Source organism: Lissotriton helveticus, chromosome 10 (assembly GCF_964261635.1).
Source record: "Lissotriton helveticus chromosome 10, aLisHel1.1, whole genome shotgun sequence".
Lineage (NCBI taxonomy): Eukaryota > Metazoa > Chordata > Amphibia > Caudata > Salamandridae > Lissotriton > Lissotriton helveticus.
The window spans coordinates 65,124,019-65,147,394 of record NC_136071.1 but is presented as its reverse complement, the minus strand read 5'-3'; the positions used below and the strand labels follow the sequence as shown (position 1 = coordinate 65,147,394).

Below are 23,376 nucleotides of genomic sequence, written 5' to 3'. Positions count from 1 at the left end.
CTCGTCAAAATGAGGACTGCACAAGACTGTTGACATGTGATGTTGATACACTGACAACATGTAATGGTCTAACATACATGATATAATGCCTGTTGAGGTAGTCAGGAAATAAATTATTAATTCCATATCTAAGAGAAGCAAAATTACTATTGGGACTGCTATCTGAAGCACTATTCATTGATTTCTTGTTCCTGTAAAATGCGAGCCAATGGCGTTCACTGGCAACCACCAACACAAATAAAGAAACAGTATAAAGTTCAACATTAACAAAACAAAATGTCCTTATTGGTAGTGGAGGCCTGTATGCTTAGTCCCCTCTGCTTGCAATCTGGGGTTTAATATTGATCTTGTTTTTACTATCTCTCCGCTACAGTCAATTCAACCTGCTTTTTTAACATAGAGTTCCTTATAAAAGGTCCTTCCTTTCATTCCAGGCCAGAATCATTGTGGTGATTTTGGTCATTCTTGAGTGTTAATCTTGATTAAGGATATGGCCTTTACTTTGGTCTTCCCACTGCCTTTTGCAGCTCATTCAACTAATTCAGTTCTCTTTTCCACACATGCTCTTAAGAGTACCATGCTGTATGCCAGTTTCTAATAATCTGTCCCATGGTCAGGTGTTTAACATTCAGGAGCTGATAGGTTTGCCTCAACTGTACTGTTCACTTCTACCTCTGTCTGTCACCTGAAGATAGAGAGTTTGGCACAATAGGCAAAGGTAGCTATTCATTTCCATTCCTCCTGGCATAGTAGAACTCAATTCCCTGCGCACTTTACAACTCTTTTCAGGTCAAAATCACTTTATTCGATTATTTTTAAAATCATAAAAGTATGCTATACAAATACATTGGGATATCAATAACAGTAACTGATTAAAAAGCAGTTCAGAAATTAAAAACAATAAAATTCAATATGTGCACAATGTTCAGTGGCAGTCAGAGGAGATTAATAGCTAAAACTTTACAAATACCTATAAAATGGTAATTTCAGGAGTTCTTTCTTTTAATACAAACAAATCAATCATGACATCTATCACTGATCAACATTTACATAGTGTAAAGCAGAGATCGACCGAAGTCTATTCTGTCTGGAGAGAATAGAGGTAGTCAAAAAGTTGGCTACCCCGAACATGACTAGTGGAGACTCCATAAGTTGCAGATACAGCAAGGCAGGTTTTATCTGCTTAAACCCTTTATCCCTTAGTATTGGCTTGATAAATTTTTCCCTGCCAGTCTTAAAAAAGGGGCAAAAAAACACAAAATGCAGTAAATCCTGGTCAGAGAAATCGTCACATTTACATGGTGCATTCTCATGAGGATTGCACCACTTATCATAAGTACCCAGCAGAAAATGCACCTGATTAAAGCGGAATTTTGTAAGAAGCCACCGATGGAATGGTTTAGTAACAATCGTCAAATATGATTGTATAGAGATTGACGTGATCAACATATAACGTGACCTTACAGTTGGCTTCATAATTTCACACGCTTCCTTCTCCGATTCTCGTTTTTTTGTGAAGTGTGTTTTTACCCATTTAATATCTTCTCTTGTCAGGTTTTCAGGGTTAGTGTACAGTTCAGGTCGGCCCAGATAACCTGCTGTAGATTTAATAAATGCCAACCACCGTATTTCCACCACTTTGTCCCGCCCCATACAGTCCCTAATGATTTTATGATTTAGAGATAGATTGGGATTTAGCCATTTTCTGATCCATGACAAAAGTGGGGCCATAGACAGGGTATCTTCGATATACCCCAACCCTAGTTCCATGTGGACTGCAAACGCTGGTGTAGATTGGGGGAGACCCATAAGGGATCACAGGAATCTATTTTCCTCTCTCTGTATCAGGGCAGAGTCTTTGGAGCCCCATATCGAGGCCCCATACCTTGCAATGGCTATGGTTTTGGCTCTATAGATGGTCAATATAGCCTCAGAGGGTTTCCCACCCAATCGCTTTGCAAAACCCAAAATAGCAGCCGACTTTACAACTCTGTTAACCAACCAGAAAACGTGTCAAAGACACAATAAGTGTCCCCTGCTTGAGTCACATCAGTTACGTCTAGCAACAGGATTCCATAACTGTTGTTTGTATACTTTACAAAACGCCCAAAAATAAAATAAAATGAATGAAATAAAATAAAATAAAATAATATGCATATAAGTCGAGCTGCTGTAAGAGGCAGTTTATCATGGAATCCAAACAAGTTTACTATTAATTCTGAACATTTCAGAGCAAGCTTTCTTTTAGATGTTTTCTAAGATAAAAGTATGGTGTGAGCTCAGTGAGTAAAGAGCACCAGCAGAAAGTAGAAATGGAATGTAGTAAAATAAAACCATAATTTAAATTCTGGTGGAACATGGCAGTACTCTCTCCACTCCCCTTAACCAAGGTTTCATTACCTGCCTCCCATCCAATTTCAAGGCAGGGGGGAATGTGGGGATCACATCATCCAGATGGTGGCATTGCTGCCTTTCCTCAGGCCAGCGTTCCTCCAAAGACTGCCAAGTAAGAGTGCTCAATTTTGGCATTGCCGTAGCAGAGGCAGGATGGTGGTGATGTGGTGGTGGAGCCCAACAGCTTGAAGTTGCCACTTGATACCCCTCTTCCCCAGGCTAAGGGAACACCTGTGGATTCCCTAAGTAACAAGGAGATTGAGACAGCGTCAATCTCTCCTGCAGCCTAATGTACCATGGTAATCCCTCTGCTTACTTCCTAGGCATGCACAAGCATTTACAACTGGAAGACAATCCCAGGAATTTCCTGTTACCACAAGGAGATAATAGAGACAGATACAATACCAGTGTTTAATGTCCTTAATAGAACATGCATGTCATATATTAAATTCACCAGGTTGTCTTATTTATTTACCATATCAGGTACATTCTACTGTCATGCCTGGAAATAGAAGTAATCTACACAGGCTAAGCCATGGAAAAGAATGTTCATTCTTGGGGGTTTACCAATCACCGAAGGGACTGTTATTAGCAGCTCTCTTACAGAAGATGGCTGGAAGAGATATTGGGCATTTAGGGGGCAGGGGACCTACCCTGACTCAAACATGTCAGAGATATTTTGCGCTGTATGGGTAAAGATAGGCCCTGGGATGACCCTGGGTAAGCCTACATGCAAATCGCTAAACTGGAACTTAATATTAGCTTTAAAAACTATAAACTAAGTAGTCTTCTTTCAACCCCAACTTTGGTTGCACTGGCAAATTGTTTTTATAATACGCAATGTCCAATATAAAACTGAAGAATTATTGGATGAGATGGAACCCGACCTAGCTAGGAACCTCTACATCTGATTGAGACATGGGTCCCTCCATCTGTGCTCATTCACCCATAAATTGGCATTGCCTAATAACTCAGAGGAGCAGGACTGTCCGACTTGTGGCTTGGCTGACAAAATCTATGGTGCATGCTCAGAGTATTATACGGCAAGGTCAAAATGGATAATTCCCATCTGCAAGAACTTGAAGATAGCTCAGTAACTAGAGACACGTCTGGGAAAGATGCAATTTCTGCTACCAGGGAGTTCTTATTGTCAGCGGTGTCCCTCTCCCCTAACATGTCAGTGCAAGTTGGTGCAAATGCACAGAAAACATGCAGTTGTACACACATGAATGACACATGTGGGGCATGCGTTGTACACTATGTACCCCATCTCTGCAATATGGCAATATGTGTACGAGGACCTGGTCTGGCAGTTTTGGCTGGGCTGAGCCCATGAGGAACAGCATCAAGAGTGATTTGAATACAGATAGGCCCAAACTGGAACGGCGTGGTGAACCAAAAAACGGATCTCTGTACTAGAGGTGGATGTTTGATATTGTTCAGCATTCCATCCATCAATTGCTCTTTTTGCAAAATCCAACCTTCTTGCAGCTCTCTCGCAGCTCTTCTCAAATTGGCAAGCCTCTGCCAGTCTGAGTCAAGCTGTCTAAATGACAGGGTGGGGGTGGAGTAACCGAACTGGGCTTCGAAGAGGGAATGGCAGCTGGACACCCTGCAGTGGACCTTTAAGTACTTGGCCAGATGCATTGTGGTAAAAATAGTCCAAACATCCCAAATACCATCACAGAGCTTCTAGACCCTTGGACTGGTGCTTTGGACACTTTTAACCCACAAATTAACCTTCTGGAAAAGTTCCAGAGATTTGGAGCTCCTTTTAGAAAAAAGCACCATACGGTGACAAGAGTCAAGACACTGACGTCAAACCAAGACCCGGCCTGTATTTCCGGTTTGTCTAGCTAAAGGCTCCAGAGCGCAAGACTTCCAGGATTTCTCAGAGGCCTTTCGCTGAACCAAGCAGCTGAAAATGCCACAGAAAAATTACTAAGGTAAAAACTTGACCGAGGCCTCCTACTCAGTGTATCCGACCCCACTCCATTGCGGTTAGGATCAAACTTTGACTTTGTCCTGGTCAAGCGTGACCAAACTTCTCAAAGTGGCGCTTTTGCCTTTCAGACATTAGAAAGTGTTTATGTTTTAAAAATTCATCTCTCCTGTTCCCCACATTGGATTTTTGTCATTTTGACATCATTGGTGTTGGGTAAGCATGGGCGTAAAATCCGCTCCGCTCGCGGATTTTTCGGATTTTCGGCAAATCCGCAATCCGCGAACGCTCGCGAATTTGTCGAAAATCCGTGAATCCGCTCGCGGCGGATTTTTTGCTTGGTTGCGGAGCGCGGCGTGGTGCACGGCGTTCACTTTCCGTCATTTTAGCGTTTGCCGAGTTGTTTTTCTTTGCGAGTGACGCGCCATTTTAGATCTTGCTGCGTGTTCCCGCGGGAGTTTGTCGCCCGCGAATACGTACTCGCGGCTTGCCACCTTGCACAGCACACCTCGCGAGAGTTCGCAATTGCGAACATGTAGTTGCGGCGGAAAGGAACAATCTCGCACTTGCGAAATAGAGATTTTGCAATTTCGCACAAGAAAATCACCAGCAAACAGGATAAACCTTCAGAAAATTATGATTTTTATCAGAATCACTCCTCAGGTTGACATTTGCATGGCCTTTTTTTTGCAAGGAGTCCATTTTGGGGGGGGGGGGGAGGAAGGAAGTGCCCCACAGTCTCCAACTTCCTGTTCCTGTCCAGCAGGCTCCTCCCAGTGCTTTGTCCATCTCCTGGTCACTTTCATTTGGATCTGGAGCTGGAAGGATTACTTTTTGTGGGTGCTGCTGGATATTTGGATTTGAGGCCTTTTTGACTGTCTTTGGATCACTTTTGGATTAGAAATCAACTTTCACAAGTAAGTTTGTTTGGGGCATTACAGTTGCTGCAAGTACAATTTTGGAACTTTTTCAGAAAATTAAATAAATTATATTGTGGGTAGCCACAGTATCCAGTAGGACCAGGGTTGGTTATGGGTGCATGATACAACTGTTTTGTTGAATTTAAACACCATTGAGGCCATGGATGGGCTGGGATTGTGCAGATTTTATTGTTTTTTGTCGTTTTTTTGGGCCTGCTGGTGTGGCCCTTTGCCCAGGGGTGGTGAGTGTTGCATGGGCCTAGTCTTTCTGTGGGGTGTCTTCTTGAATTTAAACATAATTGAGGCCATGGATGGGCTGGGATTGTGCTTATTTTATTGTTTTTTGTCGTTTTTGGGGGGCTGCTGGTGTGGCCTTTTGCTTGCCCAGGGGTGGTGGTGGTGCATGGACTGAGTGTGCCTGTGGTGTTGTCTCACTCTCTTTGATGTAAACATCATGGATGGCATTGGATTGTGGTGATTTCTGGCTGTTTTTCTGTTTTTTGGGGGTGTACTGTTGATGTGGTCTGGCCATGTGGGTGGTGGTGGTGGCCATCTTGAGTGCTGGCTGGTACAGGCAACATGTGCTTGGGGTGTAAGGGGGCCATTTTGAGGAGAGGCAGTGTCTGAGGCCTGCACTTATTTTGCCTACTTTTCATCCCTTATGCCCAGGGGTAGTGAGTGTTGCATGGGCCTAGTGTTTCTGTGGGGTGTCTTCTTGAATTTAAACATAATTGAGGCCATGGATGGGCTGGGATTGTGCTTATTTTATTGTTTTTTGTCGTTTTTGGGGGGCTGCTGGTGTGGCCTTTTGCTTGCCCAGGGGTGGTGGTGGTGCATGGACTGAGTGTGCCTGTGGTGTTGTCTCACTCTCTTTGATGTAAACATCATGGATGGCATTGGATTGTGGTGATTTCTGGCTGTTTTTCTGTTTTTTGGGGGTGTACTGTTGATGTGGTCTGGCCATGTGGGTGGTGGTGGTGGCCATCTTGAGTGCTGGCTGGTACAGGCAACATGTGCTTGGGGTGTAAGGGGGCCATTTTGAGGAGAGGCAGTGTCTGAGGCCTGCACTTATTTTGCCTACTTTTCATCCCTTATGCCCAGGGGTAGTGAGTGTTGCATGGGCCTAGTGTTTCTGAGGGGTGTCTTCTTGAATTTAAACACCATTGAGGCCATGGATGGGCTGGGATTGTGCAGATTTTATTGTTTTTTGTCGTTTTTTTGGGCCTGCTGGTGTGGCCCTTTGCCCAGGGGTGGTGAGTGTTGCATGGGCCTAGTCTTTCTGTGGGGTGTCTTCTTGAATTTAAACACCATTGAGGCCATGGATGGGCTGGGATTGTGCAGATTTTATTGTTTTTTGTCGTTTTTTTGGGCCTGCTGGTGTGGCCCTTTGCCCAGGGGTGGTGAGTGTTGCATGGACTGAGTGTGCCCGTGGTGTTGTCTCACTCTTTTTGATGTAAACATCATGGATGGCATTGGATTGTGGTGATTTCTGGCTGTTTTTCTGTTTTTTGGGGGTGTACTGTTGATGTGGACTGGCCATGTGGGTGGTGGTGGTGGCCATCTTGAGTGCTGGCTGGTACAGGCAACATGTGCTTGGGGTGTAAGGGGGCCATTTTGAGGAGAGGCAGTGTCTGAGGCCTGCACTTATTTTGCCTACTTTTCATCCCTTATGCCCAGGGGTAGTGAGTGTTGCATGGGCCTAGTGTTTCTGAGGGGTGTCTTCTTGAATTTAAACACCATTGAGGTCATGGATGGACTGGGAATGTGCAGATTTTATTGGTTTTTGTCGTTTTTTTGGGCCTGCTGGTGTGGCCCTTTGCCCAGGGGTGGTGAGTGTTGCATGGGCCTAGTCTTTCTGTGGGGTGTCTTCTTGAATTTAAACACCATTGAGGCCATGGATGGGCTGGGATTGTGCAGATTTTATTGTTTTTTGTCGTTTTTTTGGGCCTGCTGGTGTGGCCCTTTGCCCAGGGGTGGTGAGTGTTGCATGGGCCTAGTCTTTCTGTGGGGTGTCTTCTTGAATTTAAACATAATTGAGGCCATGGATGGGCTGGGATTGTGCTTATTTTATTGTTTTTTGTCGTTTTTGGGGGGCTGCTGGTGTGGCCTTTTGCTTGCCCAGGGGTGGTGGTGGTGCATGGACTGAGTGTGCCTGTGGTGTTGTCTCACTCTCTTTGATGTAAACATCATGGATGGCATTGGATTGTGGTGATTTCTGGCTGTTTTTCTGTTTTTTGGGGGTGTACTGTTGATGTGGTCTGGCCATGTGGGTGGTGGTGGTGGCCATCTTGAGTGCTGGCTGGTACAGGCAACATGTGCTTGGGGTGTAAGGGGGCCATTTTGAGGAGAGGCAGTGTCTGAGGCCTGCACTTATTTTGCCTACTTTTCATCCCTTATGCCCAGGGGTAGTGAGTGTTGCATGGGCCTAGTGTTTCTGAGGGGTGTCTTCTTGAATTTAAACACCATTGAGGTCATGGATGGACTGGGAATGTGCAGATTTTATTGGTTTTTGTCGTTTTTTTGGGCCTGCTGGTGTGGCCCTTTGCCCAGGGGTGGTGAGTGTTGCATGGGCCTAGTCTTTCTGTGGGGTGTCTTCTTGAATTTAAACACCATTGAGGCCATGGATGGGCTGGGATTGTGCAGATTTTATTGTTTTTTGTCGTTTTTTTGGGCCTGCTGGTGTGGCCCTTTGCCCAGGGGTGGTGAGTGTTGCATGGGCCTAGTCTTTCTGTGGGGTGTCTTCTTGAATTTAAACATAATTGAGGCCATGGATGGGCTGGGATTGTGCTTATTTTATTGTTTTTTGTCGTTTTTGGGGGGCTGCTGGTGTGGCCTTTTGCTTGCCCAGGGGTGGTGGTGGTGCATGGACTGAGTGTGCCTGTGGTGTTGTCTCACTCTCTTTGATGTAAACATCATGGATGGCATTGGATTGTGGTGATTTCTGGCTGTTTTTCTGTTTTTTGGGGGTGTACTGTTGATGTGGTCTGGCCATGTGGGTGGTGGTGGTGGCCATCTTGAGTGCTGGCTGGTACAGGCAACATGTGCTTGGGGTGTAAGGGGGCCATTTTGAGGAGAGGCAGTGTCTGAGGCCTGCACTTATTTTGCCTACTTTTCATCCCTTATGCCCAGGGGTAGTGAGTGTTGCATGGGCCTAGTGTTTCTGAGGGGTGTCTTCTTGAATTTAAACATAATTGAGGCCATGGATGGGCTGGGATTGTGCTTATTTTATTGTTTTTTGTCGTTTTTGGGGGGCTGCTGGTGTGGCCTTTTGCTTGCCCAGGGGTGGTGGTGGTGCATGGACTGAGTGTGCCTGTGGTGTTGTCTCACTCTCTTTGATGTAAACATCATGGATGGCATTGGATTGTGGTGATTTCTGGCTGTTTTTCTGTTTTTTGGGGGTGTACTGTTGATGTGGACTGGCCATGTGGGTGGTGGTGGTGGCCATCTTGAGTGCTGGCTGGTACAGGCAGCAACATGTGCTTGGGGTGTAAGGGGGCCATTTTGAGGAGAGGCAGTGTCTGAGGCCTGCACTTATTTTGCCTACTTTTCATCCCTTATGCCCAGGGGTAGTGAGTGTTGCATACTTGCATGTCCCTAGTCTTTCTGTGGGGTGTCTTCAATGTAAACATCATGGATGGCATGGGATTGTGCTCATTTTTCTGTGTTTTGTCGATTTTTTGGGGTGTATAACTGAACTGATGTTCCTCTGTCTTCCATTGCTTTTAGGTGCACAAGAAGACTCAATAGAACCACCAGTGCCAGGAAGAAGTCCTGCAGCGGTGTGTGCAGCATAACGTCACGCGACGTCACGTCTGGACACAGAACCCTCTGCAACTCGTGCAACTGCTGCCTGCTGACCTGCTCTGAAGAAGATGGCCCCAAAAAAAGTAACCCGTAGCTCCTCTAGCAAGAAAGGTGCCAGTAAGGAGCAGAAGAAGCAAGTTACCAAGGACACTGGTGTGCCGCCCGCCCCTTTTTTTGTGAGTAAAAAAAAAAGTATGCCTGCAGCAGCTGCAGCGGGATCTGCTGGGGACCAAGCTGGCAGCAGCACCCCCGCTCCATTGGGCTCAGTGCCACCACCACCACCACGCCAACTTAAGTCCAAGCCCTTGAGTGCTGCAGAGGCAGCCAGTATACTTCTTCAATCACCATCGACCAGTGATGTTGGCTCATCGCAAGAAAGCAGCAGCAATGTCCCTCAATCAACACAGGTTGTTGTAGCTCATCTGACGAGTGTTGAACAACCACAGCGGCAACAACAATCACATGTGCAAGTACAAGCCCAAGTACATGTGGAAGGAGAGGCAGCGCAAGGAGATGCGCATGCAGAGGTGCATGGAGGGTCACAACAAGTGCCCACAATAGTTGTTCCTCCCGAAGTAGGGGCACATCAGGAAATCGACAATCAAGGCGAGGTATCATTTGAGGAAGCCACTCCTCCTGATGATCCTTCATTGTCTTCCACAACCCTAGCAAGGAAGAGATCAAGGGTGGTGTCTACATCCTCTTCAAGCACACCTCCTTCTGATGATACGGATCAAACTTGGGAACCAGCACCACAGCCGTCTGAGAGTGAGGCACACCATGATCCAACAAAGGTACTTATGGAGTGTGATGAGGCTCAACAAGAAGTGGCGGATACTGCTGCTGATGAAGACTCTGCCAACGACGACCCAGTCATCATAAAGGTCACTGCAGCCCCAGCGGGCATGCAGCAAACAGACATTTTGACCCTAGCCCGAAGAGCTGCTGCGCGTGATGATGATGATGATGATGTTGTCGATGAGGAGGCAGTGGAAACACCACAATCATTGGAGTTAAGTAGTACACCAACTCGTCCCGCTTCCATATTTCTTTCTGGCAAGAAGAGACCTGCGTCAACCTCGACCTTAATTAGTGGCGGTGAAAGTGGAAAACGTACAAAAGTTGGCCAATCCAGATCCTCCACTTCATCTGGCATTAGCTTCATGACCACCACCACCACCAGTATCGCCGCCTCCTCCAGGTCCCACAGACACTTCAAGTCCCCAGTTTGGGACTTCTTTACTGTTTGTCCCAAAAATCCAAGGTTTGCCATTTGTACCCTTTGTAAGCTTGCAGTTAGTCGTGGTAAGCCAGGTAGCAACTATGGTACCGGCGGCCAGAGTGGTCATCTTGACAGAAAGCACGGTGTCCAATGGTTTGCGCACCTAGCTGCGATCAAGAAAGGCCAAAATCAAGGAAACGTTGATGTTTCATCTGATGTTGACGAGCAGGAAGAAGACGTGTCAAACACTTCCCTTACACCCAGTACCCCTCTCAGCAGCACACCCAATGTGAGGCACACTAAGAGTGTTGGAGCGAGTGAGACACCAACGCACAAAAGTTCACCAGCGAGCAAAATTGGGTCAACGAAGTCATTATCAGCCCGTAAATGCTTGGTCCAGGCCAACATTAGAACAATGCTTACTTCAGACGTGCCATATGAACGCAACCACCCACTGACGCGTCTGTATAACACTAAGCTGGCTAAAATGCTAGCTGTGGACCTTCTACCTTTTTCTTTTGTAGAAGCGGTAGGTTTTCTTGAATTAGTTGCAACGCTCTGCCCTAAATGGAAGGTTCCGAGCCGGTTCTATTTTGCCAGAGTTGCGGTTCCAGCACTACATGAAGATGTGCTGCAGGCGATTGGGGCAGCTTTGCAGAAGAGTGCTGTTCACACAATACATCTGACAACAGACATGTGGACCAGTGGCCCAGGCGATGATTACATGTGCATCACTGCACACTGGGTCTCTTTTTCAGGTGTTATAGCAAAGCTAAACGCAGGTGTTGACCCGGACCAAGTTTTCAAAGCTGCTCGGAAACATGCAACACTAGCCATGTTTGCCTTGGAGAAAAGTCACACAGCAGAAAACCTTTTGGAAGAGTTTGACAAAAAGGTGTTGTCAATGCTATCCCCCCTAAAACGCAAGATTGGTTATGTTTCCACGGATAATGGCGCCAATGTAGTTAAGGCCATGTCACAGGGTCACCATGTTAGAGTGCCGTGTTTGGCGCACTGTATCAACCTGGTAGTTCAAAAATTCTTGAGTGATAAAGAGAGTCCAGCGTTCGAGGTAATGGCCACCTGCCGCAAAATGTGCAACCATTTCAGCCATTCTTTTAAGGCCCGGAAGCATCTGCGGAGACTGCTACTTCAACGTGGAATGCCAGTGAAAGCACTCATCCAGGAGGTGGCAACACGTTGGAACTCAACCTTCTACATGCTTGAGCGTCTGCATGAGCAGTATACGGTACTCGATCACTATTTCTTGACAGAGGCTACATCTCAGAAGGAGGACCTGCGGATGAGTAAGGCGCAATGGGCCATAGTTAAAAGCCTGACAGACATGCTTCGTCCTTTTGAGTTCTTCACGCGTGCAGTCAGCCAGGAGGACTGTAATTTGGGAAAAGCTATCCCATTGTTGTGCATACTGGAGCACCAACTGATGGCGGTTTCTTCTGAGTTTGAAAAAGATGAAAAAAAAAAAAACCATTTCATTTTGTCTGAGAAATTATTACATCGCCTACGTGGTGATGAACGTCTTAAAAACATCAACTCAGATCAGCATTACATTTGTGCTACTATTCTGGATCCACGCTACAAAAAGGCGCTGGCAGACAACGCATTCTTTCCTTTCGCTGATGCAGATGTTCAAAAGTACAAACATTGGTTAGCCTGGTCAGCCAAGAGGTTTGAAAAAGAACGGCAGGTTATTGAAGGAGAAGCCAGTACATCAGCATCAGCATCAGCAGGCCATCCGCAGTCACAAGAATCCACTTCTGCACCTGTGGCTGGGGCACAAGTGACCTCTCAGCCGTTAAAGACACCGGCAACTGGATCATCTGCACCACACACAATGACAACACTAACAGTGGCTGGGGAGGAGGATTGGCTAAGTTTGATGGGGTATGGTTCTCTAAAAAATGTCACAGGCACAGCAAAAAGTAAGCAAAGTGGAGGAACAGTTGATGACCTTGAGTCGATGGTGCAGGACTATCTGAATGACTCAACAGTGGTCTTTCTTAATGAGGAGCCATTGCAGTATTGGCATGGCAAAAAACAATTGTGGCCACAGCTCTACAACCTGGCTATAAACTATTTGTCTTGCCCACTCGCAAGTGTGTCTTCTGAACGTGTTTTCAGTGCTGCTGGTGGCATTGTAACTGCCAAACGGAGCCGCCTATCGCCCAAAAATGTGGAGCGGCTGACAATGATCAAGATGAATCAGCACCTCATACCACCAGATTACAAAGTGCGAGAAAGCACGCCACATGAAGACGATGAGGACAGCAACGTAGATGAGGGGATTTTTTCTCTGTTCGGTGCCACTGACCTCATCCAGCCTGAATTCGCAGAGTATGATGACGAAATCTTGTTCTTATTCCCTGACACCGAGCCCTGAAAATGAGACAATCAATCAAGAACTTTCTTTTTCGTCCTTATTCACTTTTATTCCTGTGTGCTTTGTGTCTCTCTTTCTTTGTTTTGCACAGTTAATTTAATTCAAACTTTAATCACCTAATCCCAAAAAGAAGACCATCATCAGAACTGTCTTCACTTGTTTGCTTATTGATTTGAAGGTGCCGCAGTCTACATTCCTCAGGTTCACAAGTTCTGAAGAACATGCTCCTCTATCCTCCTCCTCCAGACTGCGATTTCCCTCCAAGCAGAGTGCTGGATTACGCACAATGAAGAAAGACTCAGCACTTGTGGGGGTGTTGTACTTCTTTGCGGGTGAGTTGACGGTTTTGGGCCCATTGCTGTGAAGCTCTAATAATGGACAAAAGTGTTTTGGACCAAATATGAGGTGAAAATTTCTTGCCGTTTTTGCTGACTTGCTTGCCTTTGAGGTGCTCTTTGGCGGGGTTCCGGGGGTTTGTGTGTAATTTTTGGTGTCTGTCGAAGCACTGCTGCGACAGTCTAATCTTGATTGCATTTGCTTTTCAGGAAATCCGTGGTGGAAAACAGGAGTTATGATGATTGATGATGACCTAGCTGCACAGCGCGTTACTTTGGACCGAAGGCCGAGAGATATTGTAAGTATGAGATTTAGCTTTTTCGCTGTTTGGGGGTGTTGTCGGGTGTTTTTTTGCGGGTGGGTTGGCGCCGGCGGGTCTTGCCTGGGGCATTCCTGGGAAGGTCTAATACCGGATACAAGTGTTTTGGACAAAATCCATAAGGAACAGCCTTTTTTTTGCCATTTCTTCAGACATCTTGCTCAATGTAGCTTTTGGGGGGCTTCCTGCTGTTCGTGGGTGGGTTGCGGCCGGGGTCTCTGTCGAAGCACTGCTGCGACAGTCTAATCTTGATTGCATTTGCTTTTCAGGAAATCCGTGGTGGAAAACAGGAGTTATGATGATTGATGATGATGACGACCTAGCTGCACAGCGCCGCGTTTGGACCGAAGGCCGAGAGACATTGTAAGTATGAGATTTAGCTTTTTCGCTGTTTGGTGGTGTTGTGTCGCGTGTTTTTTTGCGGGTGGGTTGGCGCCGGCGGGTCTTGCCTGGGGCTTTCCTGGGAAGGTCTAATACCGGATACAAGTGTTTTGGACAAAATCCATAAGGAACAGCCTTTTTTTTGCCATTTCTTCAGACATCTTGCTCAATGTAGCGTTTTGGGGGGCTTCCTGCTGTTCGTGGGTGGGTTGCGGCCGGGGTCTCTGTCGAAGCACTGCTGCGACAGTCTAATCTTGATTGCATTTGCTTTTCAGGAAATCCGTGGTGGAAAACAGGAGTTATGATGATTGATGATGATGATGACGACCTAGCTGCACAGCGCCGCGTTTGGACCGAAGGCCGAGAGACATTGTAAGTATGAGATTTAGCTTTTTCGCTGTTTGGTGGTGTTGTGTCGGGTGTTTTTTTGCGGGTGGGTTGGCGGGTCTTGCCTGGGGCATTCCTGGGAAGGTCTAATACCGGCTAGAAGTTAGTTGGACAAAATCCATAAGGAAACACCAGTTTTGGCACTTTGTAAGTTAGGGTTCGTTAGGGTTAGCCCTAGCAGCAGGATTGCATGTGTTTAGGGGGGTTCTATTGCAACGCGGTTCTGTTGTTGTAGAGCACTGTTGGAGCGATGCTGGCTATGGATACTTTTGCTTGCAGGCAAGTGGTTTGAATACAATCCACGGTCTGTATTTGGGTCTACTGTTACTTTCAAAGTACGTTTTGTAACCATTTTTCTGCTAGGCATCATCAAAGTGTGACTTTTTGAACCACACAGCGTACATACCTTTTATTTATTTATCAGTGGTATTGTAATAGCACTTCCTGTTTTCCGTTCAATAATTACAGGCCGGGTTTCAGTCAACATCCGCCAGGCAGGCAGTGGACAGGGTGTCTCTTCTGTCAGTGGTCACCACCACATTGATGGACGAAGCGTCAGCTGGAATGGAGGAGTGCCGCCAATAAGAGGAATTGTTTGCTGCATGCAACTTACTTACCAATTTCAACAGGACAACTCCAACAACATACGCAATACAGATACAGTATCCATTGTTGTCTTTTATTCTATGAGTGTGACTGCATGTGCTTACCTTTACTTTGTAACCAAAGATTGTCTGTAAACTCTGTATCTTCAATTATTGTTTGTCCATGCTCTGCTTTTTTTTTCTTCTCTCAACAAAACCTACCCAAAAAGAAACCCCCATTCCCATCCATTTTACAAACCCTAACCCTCTTCCCCCGGGCTGTGTTGTTTTGCTTGATGTCTGACTAAAATGACATCAATAATTCCACACACTTGCTGGGGAGGATAAGGTGATAGCAGCAACAGGCTGGTGAAGGAATACGAGGATATCTTCTAGACTTACTCAGCTTCAGTACTATATCTTCTAGTAGTAGTAGCCAATGTCAAATAAATTCAACGCAAGTACTAGTTATACTTGCAATACTTTACCATTTGTTAGGCTACATTATGGCACTGTTCTAGTGTACTGTCACCTGCTATTTTCTCGATCGTACCGTAACCGTTGTAATGCTACAGTAAGGAGTACAAACAAGGTTTCGTTTTCTTTTTTTCCATAGGCATGCAACTGCCACTGTGTCACACCACTAGTAACACCGCAATGAGGAAATGTCACCCGCCCAGGAATGACAACGTTAATCCCCATTTCACCTGGAGCCAGCCCTGGGCCTAGCCCTAATTTCTAACACAAATTACAGGTAAGATAAGCGTTTGGTGGGAGGTAGTATAATGGAGTATTATTTCGGAGTAGACAAGAGTTTGACGGTTGTACTACTAAAGTCCTACGACTGTTCAGGAAAACAAAGTTACTGTTACACCCCCGCCCCCCACCCACCAGACTGAAAAGCAGTAAAAAACAGGTATGGTCAGATAAAGTAGTTGAAAAATATATTTATTTATCCCTAACAAAATAATCTCCCTCACCCACCCTAACCCCAACGATTGTCTCTGAAACGTCCCAAAACGATCCCAACTCCCAAATCCCACCCCCCAAAAGTCTATAAAAAAAGGGCAAGGGACACTCCACTACTGGAGGGTGCTGGTGCTGGTGCATGATGCGGCATGGGCATCATACTCCTTGCGGAGGGTGGCAAGCTCGGAGCGGAGGCCCTTAACCAAGGTCTTATACCTCAGGACCTCCTGCTCCAGGTTGGACATGCGGACTCGTAGGCGGTGTTGGCGTTCCTTGCAGCTCCTGTGGGGGGCAGCTGGTGTTTCGGGTGCTTGGCGGTGGCGGTCGGCTTTCTTAGCCCGGCTCGGTCCCGCTGGTTTAGTCACGGAGGAGGATGCAGTCGAAGATGTTGCCCCGCTCGACTGCGTGTCCTCCTCCTCCTCCAGGGCCACCAGCCGCCGATACTCGGCGACTGTGGCCTCCAGCCTCCGTTGCCGGGCCAATCTAGCCTGCTCCCTCCTTGTTGTTGATTTGGAAGAAGGAGCAACTATATGAAGAAAGAAAGACATAGTCTGTAACCAATGCTCCTTATTAATAACACAAAGTGATTGAGCCGAAAGTTGGGTCACAGAGTACAAGTAGCAAATTGAAAGCACAGTACATAACTATTGAGGACAGTATCTATGTAACCCTCCCACTTCTGCATCCTTGCTCTAACAGTAGTGGTAGTTTAATGAACTAATTCTACGACCACTATGGACTTCCATTACAGTCGACTATGACAGTACACCAGTCTTATTCTTCTTCTTCTCTCTTGTTTAGGGAAATGGGTACGTTATCTTATGCAAGCCGGCAGAATGACATGGACACAGCACAGTGAAGTTGCACCCGAGAAAAAAAGTTGCACACCATGATGATGGAGACAGACTTGCGTTACTGTACCGGTCCAGTACATGCAGGTGGTGAAGCTATTACTTTTCTATTACGGGTGGCACTGAGAATACTCTGTTACAAGGGCTACTGCTTAATTAATTTACCTTTCACCCTACAGTGCAAATGAGTACTAGAAAAGGAAACTGAAGAAGCTAACTAATTTGATTATCTATCACTTCACATGGGACGTATTTAATGACAGATGAGATGACTTTAGGTGCTTTGCTTAATATTGAGTGAACACAGTGATACACCCACACATGAATGACGTACTACAAGTAAACTAAAGTTATTAAGAGAGGTACGGAGTGTCCACCGTAATAACCAGATATATGCTGTGAATGCAAACGCAATACAAAGTACTGCTACTATTCATGGAAGTATTGGACACATTTACAATTTCTTTTCCTTGCCTTCCCTGCACTGGGACGGACGTGCGGGTGCGGTGGTACATGCTCTTCAAGGTAACACTTACTTCACCTGGCGACCATCTACTCTCTCTAGATACACATTTGCTATGTAAGAGTCAGAGAATACCATGCTCCAGGCATCCATTCATTCAAAGTATACGCACACATACAGTTTCTGTTTCACCCACCCAGGCTGCTGTCCTTCCACCCATCCTTGCTTCATCATTGACCCAGCCATGCACCATACCATATTCTTTCCTTCCCAGCCACCTCTGGGTCCAAGCAAACACATATCGTTCTTCTTTGCCAGCCATCATACAAGTTCGCGTCCCACTTACTTACACCCTTCTTTCGCTTTTCGTTCATCCCATCCATCACGTTCGTCTAAGAACTTATTGGGATTCTTCTCACCAAAAACTTCACAGCTAAGTCGAAGTACATTTCGAGGAGGCTACTACCTGGTTGATTTGTAATTGTAATACACCCGTGCAGAAAGCACACTATGCAGTCTTCAATCTCAATAAGTAAGGAATATATAGCTTACCTGTTTCCGCCACCACCGTTTGATCCCCCACAGGAACGGCCACCAGCTCTTCTACCGCCGCATCCTCCCCAGAGGCCTCCGAGTCCAAGTCCAACACATCAGCCACCTCCGCGCTGGCCCCGTCACCAGATGTTACACCTACAAAGTACATTTAAGAAAGTTAGAATACACCACTCACTACTATATAATATTTGGTCTAGGAGAAATGTTAAAAAAACAGAATACAATGTAATAATTTGTGACTGTCTACTCCATAGTAAAAATGTCCCATTTTCCAGGGAAGGCTGTTGTCTTGCTGCACTTTTATGCACAACTGATGAATGCTTGCTTTTGATTTTTAACACGCACCACTTTTTCTCCTAACAGACAGAAGCTTGACTCCTGAGTCCTAAGAACACGACCAGGATCAAGTTCAAAGTAGGTGAGAGTTCGGCTCGACCACAAGAAATGTGTCCAATTAATCGTCAGCACTAACCACTTTTCCGTTTACAGTTAAATAGTTTTATGACAAAGTAGATTTCAATAAATGTGTTTACTTTTAATAAAGCTTTTACACTTAAATAGACTCTGTGGTTTTTGTTCCTCTAGACTAGAGTGGATGAGCTAAAGGTTTTGGAATTTTTGCAAGCATGAGTGCCTCTGACACTTCTTGACTGTGCTGTGACTCCGTACTACTCTCTTGTCCTGCGTACGATAATCTAGAGATCATTGGGGATCTATAATCGGTGACTTCGGGAGCTGAATGACTCTGCCACACTATCTAGTCAGTAAGGAGACAGTGCATAGAGGTATTGCTGAATATAATGGGAGTCCAATGGAATTGCCAAATGTCCAATCTTAGTTAGCTACACAGACAGACTAATAAGAATAGTCTAGTAATACCACAGGGAGTCATCATATTCGAGGCAGGATAAGAATTTATATCCAGTCTACAAGAAGATCAAAGACGATTTAGAAAAAATCGAATGAGGAACGCTAGGAAAAAATAGGTACTGTTTAGTAAAATGTAAACTTACTGGGGCCAGCAAAGGAGCCCTCGCCTGCCCGATCCTGGCCTGCATCCTCAGCACCCTCCTCCTGTGTCCTCTTGCCCTTGGGGGGAGCTGATGTACAACATGAAAGAAAGAAAAACCATAAAACATGGATGAGATTTTTCAACCAAATCAAACATTTCAAAAGAACAATAACAACATATTTTGGAAAAATAGCAAATAGATAGACAACTATTCCACGGGATCTATCTCATGTGGTATACTACGTTATTCGTATTGCCTGATTTGCGGAACGTTGACTTAGAAAGTTCCTATGTAACTCAATAAACAGACTACTAAAGAGGTTTGCCTAGGCCTGGCACTGCAGGCAGTAGTGCACAACACGTGACAGACAAAGTCCATCCTGCTTGCAGATCAGTGAATACTCAAACTATCAATCCACCCGCCACCACCGCCACTATTTCTTCTGATAGCCATGTGACTGTCTAAAGGAAGGACACTGGACTTCAGTCTGTTGGGGCTGATTTATAAGTCCCTTGCGGAAGTTGCGGCTGATTTTCCTCCATTGTTGCGTGCCTTTTCTGACGCAGCGGCAGAACAAAAGACTCGCCATGGTGTTGGTGCGGCGTATATATAAAAAAAAAAAACACATATGGGCATATGGGCGATGCATCACGTTGTAAAGCCCTGCGCCATCAGGGGGCGTTCCGGCGCAAGGGAGGGCGTACCTGCGCAGGAACGAATCCTAAAAGTGGCTGAGGGAAATCTACAAGATGTCAATCAGTCATTTTTATGACAATGATGCATGACTCAAACCCTGCGCGCTTGAAGCCGACGTACGGCTTGATGCAGCATTGGGGAGATAGGGTACCCCAGAGCATTGCTGGAGCTGCGCCATCGTTGGCACGCAACTCCAGCAATGCGCTGCCTTTACGGCACAGATGCGTAAGGCTTCTGTGACGTTTTGGGCCAATGGGTGGTGGTGGCATGGCACACAATTACTGCCGCATCCCTGCTACTTTGCAGGGATGCGCCGGTAATTGAAAATATGACCCTTACTGTCTAGCATTACGCAGTTCTTTTCTTTACAGTACACTGATACATAATTTCTCAGGCCAATGAAATGCTTCTGAACACAACATACAAAACAAAGAAGCATAGTAGCAAGCAAGGCTACTGAGAAGGAGAGCAGTGCACCTGAAAATGAAATGCATAGAAGATTTTGAAATATAATTTACCTCGATGTAATCGGCAGCATTATTGCTCTTGGTAAAGAACAAAGATTTGCAAATAACAGAGCAGGATAAAACAGAGTAGTAAATGTACTACTACTACTACTCACCAAGCCCGGGGACCTCTACGCCGAGCGCGTCCAGCAAGTCCCGCTCCCGGTCCATGACATCGGTCCAGCGGTGGGTGGCCTGGTTATATGTGCGCCGGACCCCAGAGATCTTGTACATGGCCCGGCACACCTTCTCCCACCGCTGGCGGCGCTCCCGGATGCCATAGCCGGTCGCGATCTTGCCGCCTCCCAGGATCGTCTTGGGGAGGCGGCGCTGGACATGGAAGATCAGTGCCGCCACTTCCTCCGCGCTAAAGATCTCCCTCGGGACCACTTGCTCCCCCCTTAAACGCCCGCACGGGAGCCGGGCACGGGGTGCGGGACCCTTCCCCTTCTCAGGGTGCTTCCCGGCTCCCTTTACCATGGTCTGGGCAGAAATAAACTTAAATGATAAAGAAGAAATAGAATAGTGAAGAAGAAAAGAAAAGAGTTTAAAAAAGTAGTTTAAAAGTAAATAAAAGCTGCAGAAAACACAAAAATATAGAGCTAGAAAAATAGAGGGTTAGATAATAAGTAAAATTAGATCAAAAAAACTTCAAACAAGCAAAGGATGGCAGAGATTGAGAGAGGATAGAGAAAGCATGCCCAGAACCATAGCAATGAATGAGAAACAAGATGGCCGCGCCCGTTCACGACCGCGTGGGTAAGTTCGCGCGAGATTTTCCTTGCGAGTACGCGCGAACTTGTACTCGCGAGCAGCACACTTTGCGAGATTACACATAGCGGGCGGAAACGGAATTACGTCACGCCAACAAGATGGCCGCGCCCGTGTACGACCGATAGGGTAACTTGGCAAACGAATAGCTAGAAGCGCCTCGCGAACACGCGCAAGATCACGCGAACATACACGTCGCAACAAAAACAATTTTGTATTCGCACGTATTCGCGGCTTCCGAAATCGATCTCGCACGGATTCGCGCCCCAAATAACGCGCGAAATTGCAAAAAAAACGATTTTAGCTAAAATGAAAGCAATGAGCAGGTGCAAAAGTTCAAACTTAACATTAGTAACATTCAAGGTAGTGCTTCCTGATGGGCCCCTCCAGAGTTTGCAACAATTCTATGACCCTGCTATGACCCAAACAGCAGGCTCATAGAATAGCACCATAAAGGTCCTGTAAAAAAAAAATTTCACTGCAACAAAAAGCAAATTACAGATAAGGAAGGAAGCAGGTGCCAGCCAGACTGGAACTTTCAAAATTACTGACACATTAATGAAACACAAATTAATTGATGGCAGTTGAAGAAGGGCAGGTGTGCTAGCTTTTTTCAACCACCATAATCTACAGTAATAAATAAACCTAATAGGTGCCTGTGAGGATGTACTAGAGGGTGGCATGGGTGTCCCAGAGGGTGGCAGTGGTGAAACAGAGGGTGCTGTGAACCTGTGATGATAAACCAGACGTAGAAACAACATAGTCGCGGCCGTTGCAAGCCGAAAAGTAAGTTCGCAATTGCGAACTTGTCCCAAAATCGGCGCGAACACGCGCCAACACAAAAAACGGAAAAATCCGCAAGTCCGCTAGAGTTCGCGGATCTTCGCGGATTGCGAATCCGTAAATACGCAAGTTCGCGGATTGCCAATCCGCAAAATCCGCCGATGCTTAGTGTTGGGCTTTCATTGTGTGTTGTGTCTCACTTATTTATTGTATTGGTATTTGTAAATGCTATACACACCTGTCTCCTAAGTTAAGCCTGCCTGCTTGCAGCCAGTTACCAAGGGTTGAGCAAGGAAATAATTTACTGAGGCCTTGAACGGACCTTATATTGCGATTGTGGCCTTATTACTATTGACTGACATCAATTGAGCCATCTGTCAAAGGTTTCCGCTAGTAGAGGCAGAGGAAGAGAAACTCTCTGGAAAAAAGCAGCACACTCAACTATAAATAGAGGGGGGAACAGAAAGACTCGAAGACAGGGTACCCAGCCACATTTGAGGCAGAGTGCCCTGTACCACCAAACTCTAACTAAGACCCTTCATGACCGATTTAGAGCATTGCAGATGGGATACACTGTCACAAACAATATGGATCCACCCTATTACAAGTGAATTGTGTCCTATTTCACTTGTAACAAAGTGGAAGGGATAACCATCATGTTTGGGATGGAGAATCCCATCAGCCTGTCTTGAAATCAGGTGGCCCTTAGTCACAAAATACACTGTTTTTTCTAATTGCCAGCCAATGTGAAATATCTAGACCTAATTCAACAGTATTTTCCAGCCATCTGCAACTTAGGATGAACTATTATTTCTCAAATGTTTTCGGAGTACCTGATCTGACTGATACCCGCCATATTTGCTAAAACATATTTTCTGTTGATACGTTTTGTTTGTTTATGTAACACCACACTCTGCACATATGCACATCAGACATATCTGTACCAAGAAAGTTATCCCCTGAAGTTATTATTTGATATCAGCCTCAAATTTGCATGTTCATGTTTGTGTTTGTATAATTGGCCCATCGGAGGAATATCCCCAAATGTGTTCTATTTCACATAGTTATATATGCCAATTTTATTAAATTAAATGTTTGCCTCATACCTGAGGGGTGTTGTTGACCCCTAGACCTCTGGCCATGGATACAGTTGAAACATCAGAACTTTTAGACCAGCATTATATTTCTACAATCTCCAGTTCACCTTTCCTTTAGGATGATCTAGTATTTCACAAAAAGTTTCAGATTTGCTGAAATGACTGATCATCTACCATATTTGCTAACACATCTTATCTGTTGAAACCTTTAGTGTGTGTACACCCCACCCTACATGAGTGCATCACTGTATCTGTACCAAGATAATTGGCCCTGAAATTAGACTCTCTTACAGGATGGCAGTTCCATGGCAGAGAAATGGATACACTTACCATATGCTAAAAGCGGGTGCCAAGTATTTGATATTGGGCTCAGATTTGTATGTTCATGTTTGTGTTGGCATACCTGGCACATCTGAGTAATAGCCCTAAATAAACCTCGTTTCTCATGGGTATTTATGCCTATTATATTAAATTAAAGATTTGTCACATACCTGAGGGATGCTGCTGACCCCTAGGACTCTGGCCATGGACACAGCTGCTGTGGAGCGACTGTCTCCAATAAATCCAACCATCTTGGGTTTTGAGCAACAGATGAAGTTTGGAGTGGTCTTATTTCTGCCTGAGAGTAGGTGCAGCGCCACTGCAATAGGTCCAGAATCTGAACTACAAGAGTCAAAAATCTTGAATCCCAACGTTGTTTTGGGCAAAAGCTCTTCATTTTGATTGATTTCATTGGTGGCAAAGACCATGGCCAGGATAGTAATGTAGGAGTCAATAGAAGGACTGAAGATACAGCAGGAAAGCAAAGAAATGTATTGAATTGACATTATGGTTAAAACTAGGCATCTAAGAATGAATTTACTGCAGTAACTATCTTTACAAAAAGACAAGTGATCAAATAGTGTATTTAACATTAAAATGAGTACTAATTTATGCCATGGGTTACAATAATAGCAGTGGTATTATTCTGTCATACAATATA

General features: G+C 45.5%; 1 protein-coding gene across 1 annotated transcript in view; it reads right to left on the bottom strand.

Moving 5' to 3' along the window:
- LOC144783919 (extracellular calcium-sensing receptor-like) overlaps window positions 1–23,143 on the bottom strand; it is a 103,834-nt gene extending 80,691 nt beyond the window's left edge. The window contains exon 1 of the mRNA XM_078662655.1: window positions 22,886–23,143. Within this exon, the coding sequence (XP_078518781.1) occupies window positions 22,886–23,143 (258 nt within the window). The remainder of the gene's footprint in view (window positions 1–22,885) is intronic.
- Window positions 23,144–23,376: the final 233 nt, after the last annotated feature.